This window comes from Oncorhynchus mykiss, chromosome 18, assembly GCF_057628025.1.
Source record: "Oncorhynchus mykiss isolate SJ-2025 chromosome 18, ASM5762802v1, whole genome shotgun sequence".
Classification (NCBI taxonomy): Eukaryota; Metazoa; Chordata; class Actinopteri; order Salmoniformes; family Salmonidae; genus Oncorhynchus; species Oncorhynchus mykiss.
In genome coordinates this window covers 40,101,790-40,112,563 of record NC_143039.1, presented here as the reverse complement: position 1 = coordinate 40,112,563, position 10,774 = coordinate 40,101,790, and the positions used below count along the sequence as shown (strand labels likewise).

The window sequence follows — 10,774 nt, the reverse complement described above, 5'->3', positions numbered from 1 at the left end:
ATATGGTGTGATTGGTAAGATTTTCAAACATTTTAATCGGGTGCTTTTTTATACTGGATCCAAATGTTTTTACATTTTTTTTTTTTTAAATGTCTTTGTTTTTATTCATGACTCGAACAAACGAACGTGAGGGTTCCATCTGAACTGAAATTCATATTACCCTCATATAACACAACAAATAGGATTTAGGGTGTTGTTCTTTAAAACTGATTGATTCAAGCCAGTCCTACAAGTTTATATTAAATACAATATTACACAGATTTACAGTTCACATACTTTATTTATTATTTCACTCAAATAGGTTTAATTATCATGGTATTAAACATAATATTACACAGGGATGTCCTTTTCCCCCAAAGCTCATTGTTGTTCACTTCAAAACCAGTTCAAAGCCTTTCTGTTTGTGTGGCTGAGTGACCACTCAGTTCTTCTGTAGTGCCCTGTGATCCAGTAGATGTACAATGATTGTGTAGACAAGGGTGAACTCGCTGGGCATACTAAGATAGTGTATTCAGTCCAGTCAGTAGTGCCATTCTCACATGGCTCATTGGCTCAGTTGGCAGCATTGGGTGGCCCCTCAGGTATGAGAGACATGAAGAACGTGACAATAAAAGACCAAGTCGTAGAGAGAAAGCCAGCATGGGGAATACCATTGGGATCCTCCAGTCCTTCCTCTCCACTGTCCCCATCATCGTCCCCCAAGCCTTCATCCATCACCCGCTCCTGTAGGCCAAACATGGCAACACGTAAATTAGTCATCACATAGAAACTGGAATACTGGATAAATGTTTTCCTCTAACATTTCCAACAAACTCTTTCCATCAAATTCATATTTGCTACACGCATCAATGCAATTGTAATCATTCACCATAGCAATACCATATTATGTTACCAGACACGCATTACATAAATAATTCATCACTGCTATTACAAATTAAATTACTGTATAATTCAAGGAGTTATCTGTCCTGGGATGCCTTTGGTTGAGTTTAACAATTCCTCATCGTCACTTTTAGGGCAAAATTGGGCCTGAGGCACTTTAACCTTTAGTTTACGGTCAGAGGTCAATAATGACCTACCATCTCTTGGAAGTCATGATGAAGGTCTGCCTCCATCTCATCCTGTTGGGGCCCATATCCATGGTTCTGAAATTCATTCTCTGGGTTAAAAGGGAACCACCCTGCTTGGTGCCTAACGTAAATACAGAAATAGCCATTGACAAAACCTGTGATCCATAATGGGTGACTGTTCACAACACATTTGTTGGGTCAAAGACCCAAGAAGTCCCAGATAGAAAAGGTATAGGGTTAATATAAAGGATTCAGAACAATCTCATTTTCAATTTACAGTCTAGCCTGGTCCCAGAGCTGTATAGCTAATGCTATGGATATTGGCAAGATAGCACATACAGATCTGGGTCCAGTCTAGTATGTCACTTAGCAGGGACACATAGTATTAAGTTGAGAGGGTGCAGGGGAATACTCACAGATATAGCAACAACATGGCGCCCATCACCATGACAAAGCGGCTAAAGGAGGAGTAGAAGTAGACTATGCTGAGCAAGATGGCGATGCGTGACACCGTGTACACCCAGTCCAGCCAATCACGGTTCTGCTCTTCTTCATTTAGATGCACCTCTCCTCCCTGGGCGTTCATCTGGATGTCAGGCTCGCCACGGCGCTCCTCCAGGGGAGGTGGGTTCAGAGGATCTGATTGACTGGGCTGGGTCGAGAGCAGGTCAGTCCTAAAGTGGTGAGATGAGGCAGCCAACATCTGACTGAGGGGCAAAAGAGACAGAGAAAAGAGAGAGAAATGGATGTAAAGAGAAACTAATCAGCGACAGATTTCATGAGAATATTCAAAAATCTGCATAAAAACGATATGCACATTTTCCCAACAGAGATAATTCCATCAAATGGACTTGTTGCGGATAAAAGGTTGTGCATGATGACATGGTGCGAATAAACATTTATTTTGGGGTTGAATTCCCATGTACCGTATAAAAGATAAATGGGTTTCCATCGCTCGGTAGCCTAATAAACTGCCTGATTTCCCGAGACGTTGTCACGACCGTCGTATGAATAATTGGACCAAGGCGCAGTGAGTAGAGTTCCACATTTTAAATGATAGTGAAACTTCCAAAACAACAACGAATATAACAATCGTGAAATACGTAGCGCACATAGACACTCACACAAAACAATATCCCCCATAGCAGGAGGGGAAAAAAAGGACACACTAAGTATGATCCCCAGTTAGAGGTAACAATTATCAGCTGCTTCCAATTGGGAACCATACACACACACACACACACACACACACCAACATAGAAATATAATACCTAGAAACCCCCCTAGTCACGCCCTGACCTATTACACCATAGAGAGCCCTCTGCGTGACAGACGTAGTGGGAGGACTACACACCATATCATTGCGTGACTTCAAGTTTACTTTGATATGATAGTTATTATATATATATTATATATATATATATATATTTCTCACATAATTATTTTAAAGACACAAAAAGATCCCGCCATGCTGAAAAACCACATTTTCTGTAAACAATTATGAAATTGTAGTCATTTTTTTTCCCCCCATCAGCCCCGTCTTGACTTTTTTCACACGTCAATTCATACTGAAAGTCAGATAATTGTGATTGAATCTCAATGATCGCATATCTCAGCAAGGGCAATTGAGCATATTGTCCAACTGTTGTTGTGAGACAGCAGACTTACTAGTGCATGTAGTATTGCCGGGCGTACACCTGCTGCCACCACAGCAGCGTCATGGGATTGTACTGTATGCCAGGGTAGGCTGGCATGTTGTTGGTAGGGCCTTGCTGTGGAGAGAACTGGTTCCACATGTAGCTGCAATAGAAGTACACAGCTACGGGTAAACAGTTCGGCATTACCTGTAGAACAATTAACACATACAAACACAAATCTATTAGGAAGTGAGAGCTCTCAACAGTACTCCACCTCTTGGACAATCATAACATGTGGCCAGAACTAACAGTGTTATAATTGAGAGGTTGGTGTATAAGGGCTTACGCTTGCATTAAGGCAGGGTGTGCTGCATGGTTAGGGGCGGGGCCTGTGTGATGTCTCAGCCCGTCAGAGCGCTCTCCAGTGGAGGTTGATTGGCCATCTTGGCTATGGGAGGAGAGACGGGGGCTCTGACCCGTCTGAGAAAACCAATCAAGAAGTTGATTACTTTACTTCTGACTCCACTTAACAAACTTCAGTAGCTGTGTGGATTTACAACAGAGAGTAGGCCTAGGTTAGCCTTGTCCCAGATCTGTTTGTGCTCTTGCCAACTCCATAGCTCATTGACAAGCCATTTTTTGGCATGACAATGAGTGACAAGGAGTTGGCATGATAGCACAAACAGATTACAACTAGTCCTAGGTGTGCTGGGATGATGAAATTAGTGGCAATGAACAGAGCAGTAGGATAGGTGTTGCATGCATAAGGGTAACTCACCGTGAAGCCAGTAGAGGGGACTCCAGGGGCCTTGTTACTGTGGCTGATGTGGAGCTTGGGGGACCCAGGAGGGGTGCGAGATGCACACACCAGGTGGACCACGTGGTACTCATCCTGCTGTAAGAGTCATCCGTGGCCATTAGCAAGGACAGCCACACTATTGCATTGACAAAGTACAATCATCAGAGGAATCAGCTTGACTTTAAGAATGAGATCTAGGATGAATGCATACATTGCTGTAATCTCTGATCAGAATATCTATGTCAAGATGAAAGATAAATGAATATAGCAGACAGACCTTTCTGAGCACATCTTTCAGTATTAAGTGATCCAAGAGGAGCTTCCCAGAATACACCAGCCTCTGGTCTTTGAAGCTCTACAATAAAAATCAGACAGTTGAGAACATAGTAAGCATTTCATTGTAAGGTTGTATTCGGAGCGCGTGAGAAATAAACGTGGATTTGATTTGATAGACCAGATTTATTATCTGACCCTGCTGGTCATGTATGACAGTCTTGAAAAACGATCTGGCCTTAATGGCCACATCTACTCTTAAATCTCTAGTCAGAAGAGCAACCAGAAGAGGACTGGCCACCCATTGGATCCTGGTTCCTCTATAGGTTTCTTCCTAGGTTCCTGCCTTGTATCAAGTTCTTAGCCACTGTGCTTCGGTCTCTACATTGCTTGCTCTTTGGGGTTTTATGCTGGGCATCTGTAAAGCACCTTGTGACAACTTCTGTTGTAAAAAGGGCTTTATAAAATATATTTGATGGATTGATTTGATAACCCCTGAAAACAGGGGCTTTCCTTTCGCTTTCCTTCACTTTGGGTCCAGAGAAGATTCCCTTTCATTTTCTTATAATTCATAAGAACATGTAAGTAGTAGTGATTGAAATAACTAGAATAGCTTAGACTCAGCTCCCAGACTGTGACGGAAGAGACTTGGAAGGATGGCAACGCGAGACTAGTCTTACATGCTGACCACACCGCTCACGTTCCGTGCGCTGCAAAATAAATATACACATACATGTTATTCAGTAATTTCATCCAAACAGCTTGAGCGGCTGCATAGCCAGGCACTAAAATAGAACTTGGTTAGATTTTTGACACTTGATGCACTGGAAAGATGAACTAAGGTCCACACTCCAGTCCAGTTGGTGGTGGTAATGCACTTTAAAGTTGGTTGCCAACCGCCATAAAGTCCACAGAAGAAAAAGAATGAAGGAGGAGTGATTACTAGAAACCAACCAGGTTTCCCCTTTTATCTGTGGATTCATTGTCAGAGTAGAGAACACATGATTTTGTGTGACTCATGAGTCAATATTCTACAAAGAAGAAGAGGACCTTGTTCCTTTCAGGTAAAAGAACAACCCAATGTTTATATCTCAGGTCAAATTAGCTAGCAACAGCGCTCAAGGTCTCCGCTAGGTAAAGCCCCGCCTTGTCTCAGCTCACTGGCCACCATAGCAGCACCCATCCGTAGCACAAAGCCAATTCTTCCTTTGGCGGCCTCTCCTTCCAGTTCTCTGCTGCCAATGACTGGAACGAACTGCAAAAATCTCTGAAGCTGGAGACTCTTACCTCCCTCACAAGCTTTAAGAACCAGCTGTCAGAGTAGCTCACAGATCACTGCACCTGTACATAGCTAATCTGTAAATAGCCCATCCAATCTACCTCATCCTCATACTGTATTTATTTATCTTGCTCCTTTGCACCCCAGTATCTCAACTTGCACATTCATCTTCTGCACATCCTACCATTCCAGTGTTGAATTGGTATATTGTAATGACTTTGCTACCATAGCTTATGTATTGCCTTATACCTTTCTTATCCTACCTCATTTGCACATGCTGTATATAGAGGTTTCTACTGTATTATTGATTGTATGTTTATTCCACGTGTAACTCTGTTGTATGTGTCGAACTGCTTTGCTTCGCAGTTGCAAATGAGAACATGTTCTCAACTAGCCTACCTGGTTAAATAAATAAAGGTGAAATAAAAAATACAAATAACTTGCCTACAACTTTAAAGATGCAAAATATATTTTGTGTGAAACAAACAGAAAACTTGAGCGTGCATAAATATCCCCCCCCCCCCCCCCCGCCCACCCACCCAAAGTAAATGCTTTGTAGAGCCACATTTTGCAGCCATTACAGCTGCAAGTCTCTTGGGGTATGTCTCTATAAGCTTGGCACATCTAGCCACTGGGATATTTGACCATTCTTCAAGGCCAAACTGCTCCAGCTCCTTCAAGTTGGATGAGTTCCGCTGGTGTACAGCAACCTTTAAGTTATACCACAGATTCTCAATTGGATTGAGGTCTGGGCTTTGACTAGGCCATTCCAAGACATTTAAACCACTCAAGTGTTGCTTTAGCAGTATGCTTAGGGTCATTGTCCTGCTGGAAGGTGAACCTCCGTCCCAGTCTCAAATCTCTGGAAGACTGAAACAGGTTTCCCTCAAGAATTTCCTTGTATTTAGCACCATCCATCATTCCTTCAATTCTGACCAGTTTCCCAGTTCCGTCATATGAAAAACATCCCCACACCATGATGCTGCCACCACCATGCTTCACCTTGGTGATGGTGTTCTCTGCGTGATGAGATGTGTTGCGTTTGCGCCAGACATAGCGTTTTCCTTGATGGCCAAAAAGCTCAATTTTAGTCTCATCTGACCAGAGTACCTTCTTCCATATGTTTGGGGGTCTCCCACATGCCTTTTGGCGAACACCAAACGTGTTTCCTTATTTTTTTCTTTAAGCAATGGCTTTTTTCTGGCCACACTTCCGTAAAGCTCAGCTCTGTGGAGTGTACAGATTAAAGTGGTCCTATGGACAGATACTCCAATCTACGCTGTGGAGCTTTGCAGCTCCTTCAGGGTTATCCTTGGTCTCATTGTTGCCTCGGAATAATGCCCTGCTTGCCTGGTCCGTGAGTTTGTGGGGGGCCCTCTCTTGGCAGGTTTGTTGTGGTGCCATATTCTTTCAATTTTTTAATAATGGATTTAATGGTGCTCCGTGGGATGTTTTGGATATTTTTTTGTATCCTAACCCTGATCTGTACTTCTCCACAACTTTGTCCCTGACTTGTTTGGAGAGCTCCTTGGTCTTCATGGTGCCGCTTGCTTGATGGTGTTACAGACTCTGGGGCCTTTCAGAACAGGTGTGTGTGTGTATATATATATATATATATATATATATATATATATATATATATATATATATATATATATATATATATATATATATATGTACACTGAGATCATGTGACACTTAGATTGCACACTGATGGACTTTAATTAACTAATTATGTGACTTGTGAAGGTAATTGGTTGCACCAGATCTTATTTAGGGCCTTCATAGCAAATGGGGTGAATACATATGCAGCACCAATTTTCTATTTTTTAGAATTTTTGGAAGCAAGTAATTTTTTTCACTTCACCAATTTTGGACTATTTTGTGTATGTCCATTACATGAAATCCAAATAAAAAACGATTTAAATTACAGGTTGTAATGCAACAAAATAGGGAAAATGCCAGGGGGATGAATACTTTTGCAAGGCACTGTATGTGACTTGTTAAGCACATTTTTACTACTGAATTTATTTGCCATAAAGGGGTTGAATACTTCTTGACTCAAGACATTTCAGCTTTTCATTAGTAACATTTTTGCTCAACATAATTCCACTTTGACATTATGGGGTATTGTGTGTAGGCCAGTGACAAATCTCAATGTAATCCATTTTAAATTCAGGCTGTAACACAAAATGTGGAAAAAGAACAGGTTTGAATACTGAAGGCACTGTACAGTTTAGTTAATCGGATTGACAGGATTTAGGAAACCAAGGATTAGGCTAGACGTATTAGGGCAATGACAGCGTCAGTGGTAGCGAGACATTTTTGAGTTTACATTGACATTCTTGTGATGTCAGTGCTACAGTAAAGCTGAAATCTAAACCAAAATGGTATCTTTTCAACAGACTGTTTTTGTTAAGGCTCCGTCACCTGGTTAATACTATTATGGTAAACAGTAATGAGATCGATGACATGAACCAGAGAAGTTGGAGAACACACAACAGACGGAGATTACTAGACAAGAGTGCTGTTAAGTGCTCAGTGTTTACAATGATTACGGAGCAGGAACCGTTATTAAATCAGATTATAGGGGAGAACAAAGTAATCGCAGGGCCCTTATTCCAGCCGGACGTCAAATCTACACTTTCAAGCCAAGAACATGTTCAAATATATGCTTAGCACAACCTTTTATTCATTGCTTTTTCTTCCAGCCTCTTTTCCCTGTAGAGTAGTTTGCTAAGGTGTGTTTTGACATTCTTTCAGATGCGGTTATGGGTTATAAAGTCTCATTCCCACAGGTAATAGGTTTTCACATCACTGACATTAAGCTATGCATTTCAGTAATATGACATGACTTCAAAAGTGTTGGCCTACATATAAGCAGATGTATTTCCAGGTTAGGAAATCACTGTGTAGCAAAAAGCAATTACTGGGGTACACAGGATGTTGGTGCAGAACATGTGAAGCTATAAAAATGCAATTATTGTCTACATTCGTTTTTGCCACGTTTATTTTGTTAGACACCTTGAAGCATACTTTTAAATTATTATGTGAGCTAAACATAAAAATATACTATGTACTAATCTTACTGTCCCCACTACAATTATTATTTATTTATTTATTAAATACATGTCATTTTGGCCTTGAATCATTTCATTGAAACATGAGGACTGCTTCTTCTGTGGAGTGCCTATATGGCCGACCGGTGGCTTCGAAGCCTCTCAGTGGCCAATACATAGCATCAGCAATCCAGGGTTTATATACAATGCATTTGGAAAGTATTCAGACCCCTTGACTTTTTCCACATTTTGTTACGTTACAGCCTTGTTCTAAAATTGATTCAATTACTTTTTTCATCAATCTGCACACAATACCCGATGATGACTAAACAAAAACAGGCTCTACATTTTTGCAAACGTATATAAAAATAAAAAAATACCTTATTTACATAAGTATTCAGACCAATTGCTATGAGACTCGAAATTGAGCTCAGGTGCATCCTGTTTCCATTGATCATCTTTGAGATGTTTCTACAAACTGATTGGGGTCCACCTGTGGTAAATTGGACATGATTTGGAAAAGGCACACACCTGTCTATATAAGATCCCACAGTTGACCGTGCATGTCAGAGCAAAATTCAAGCCATGAGGTCGAACGAATTGTCTCGGAGCTCTACGGACAGGATCGTGTTGAGGCACAGATCTGGGGAAGGGTACCAAAAAATGTCAGCAGCATTGAAGGTCCCCAAGAACACAGTGGCCTCCATCATTCTTAAATGGAAGATGTTTGGAACCACCAAGACTCTTAGAGCTGGCCACCCGGACAAACTGAGCAATCGGGGGAGAAGGGCCTGGGAGTTCCAGGGAGAACTTTCCAGAAGGACAACCATCCCTGCAGCACTCCACCAATCAGGCCTTTATGGGAGAGTGGCCAGGCGGAAGGCACTCCTTAGTAAAAGGCACATAACAGCCCGTCTGGAGTTTGCCAAAAGGCACCTAAAAGACTAACCATGAGAAACAAGATTCTCTGGTCTGATGAAACCAAGATTGAACTCTTTGGCCTGAATGCCAAGTGTCACGTCTGGAGGAACCTGTTTTTGCATTGTCATTATGTGTTATTGTGTGTAGATTGATGAGTGCTGCAGAGATGGAAAAAGCTATATAATCAATTTTAGAACAAGGCTGTAACGTAACAAAATGTGTAAAAAGTCAAGGGGTCTGAATACTTTCCGAAAGCACTGTACATCATTGATCTGAACAGACCTCAATCTCACTGTACGTAAGCCAACTCACCGGTTTACTGGGATATACATGTGAGATATGGGTTTTTAGTTTCTCCACTGTCCAGTTCAGGAAGCAGTTGATTGTCTGGTCATCATACTTCTGGTTGGGTGCCTTGATGACAAGGATAACAGGACTGTCGGCAACACCCTGGTCCATGTTTTAAACCATCAGTGAGTGTCCTCTTGGAGTCTTATGGTGCCTTGCACATATCACAGATATGTTGGGCTGGAACAACAGAATGCTGGAACAGAACGGTCTCTCCCAATGCAGAGGACTACTAAATATGACAAATCTCCAGCTGCAAGATGTAACGTTAGCTAATACTGGGGCACAACATTGAAAAAGATGAAAGCCACATTGTTTGGACAAGTTTACCCTGTTATGCAAGTGAAGTCAAATGGACTTACACCGACTAAATCTCTAGCTAGTTAGCCATCTATGGTTTGTCAGAACAGAAAGTGGCAGGTATAAATGAGGATCACCTCTGATAATGCTTAACGTTACTTGAGAACTTCACAGATATAACTTTAAAAAAAGGTACGACATTGACTAAGTACTAACTACTGCAGGCTTGTCAATCAGGTAAACTGAGTGTTAGCACATATAGCTAACTAGCAACCAGCCTATGGTACCAGCAGAAGTTTCAGCGCTAACGCTGGCTAGCTAACAACAGTTATCTTAGGTTATCCTAAATGTTGGTAAAGCAGATGACGATGATCAGTCTCTCGCAATATCAGGCCGATAAAATATATTTACCCACCTTAGCTTCCAGCGACTGAACTTTAACTTGATCACCTTTAATTAAAGATCAGTTACAAATCCTTGAATATAATCTAAATATCCGACGTGTTGTTGTTGGCCTGCTAGCTAGCTGCTAGCTAAAGGAAGTGGAAATCATTATCGTGTCTAAAACAGCTGTTCTGCCCACATTCGGAATTCGTGTGAAACGAGTCTGAAAAACGGTAGTACATTTCGTTATATGCTTGTTATATACTCGCTGTATTAAATTATATATTTTTGTTTAGTATAAATGTATCATATTTTACTGAGTTAGTTACTGAGTTACATGGGGGGGGTCTGGTTTTTGTGCATCTAAAACTTATTTCCTGCATTTTCACACAATCCTATATGCTGTTTCTATTTAGAACAAAAAGTAATAAAAAATGCCCACTGTCATAGAGCTAAGTAAGAGATCATGAAATATGTTTAAGTGGTTAATAAGACTGAACTATATCAAAGGTAATTAAATAATACATAGTGTTACACCTTTACTAATAGCCTAACAAATGAGCAACTCTTGAAAAAATAGACTTTTGATTGTCTTTATTAAGACATCCTCTATATCAAATTTCAGCCAGACCAACCAGCCAGCCTGAGCCGCCTGCACACCTGACCCCCACTAGTCAATAGCTCTCTCCCAACACAAGTTCCTT

At 41.1% G+C, this 10,774-nt stretch overlaps 1 protein-coding gene across 9 annotated transcripts; it reads right to left on the bottom strand.

Moving 5' to 3' along the window:
* Nucleotides 1–260: 260 nt before the first annotated feature.
* Nucleotides 261–10,436, bottom strand: LOC110496027 (homocysteine-responsive endoplasmic reticulum-resident ubiquitin-like domain member 2 protein). Of its 9 annotated transcripts, none has more exons than XM_036952513.2 (9): nucleotides 10,102–10,284; nucleotides 9,351–9,566; nucleotides 3,784–3,861; nucleotides 3,486–3,602; nucleotides 3,054–3,187; nucleotides 2,739–2,870; nucleotides 1,487–1,777; nucleotides 1,080–1,191; nucleotides 261–723 (listed from the first exon to the last, which is right to left on the bottom strand). In XM_036952513.2, the coding sequence occupies exons 2-9, from the start codon at nucleotides 9,495–9,497 to the stop codon at nucleotides 553–555; spliced, it is 1,182 nt and encodes a 393-aa protein (XP_036808408.1). In that variant the 5' UTR covers nucleotides 9,498–9,566; nucleotides 10,102–10,284; the 3' UTR covers nucleotides 261–552. The 9 variants fall into 9 exon arrangements, with proteins under 9 accessions (XP_036808408.1, XP_090064543.1, XP_090064546.1 ...); XM_090208417.1 differs by having other exon boundaries at nucleotides 1,080–1,145; nucleotides 10,102–10,241; XM_090208420.1 differs by having other exon boundaries at nucleotides 2,739–2,914; nucleotides 10,102–10,221.
* Nucleotides 10,437–10,774: the final 338 nt, after the last annotated feature.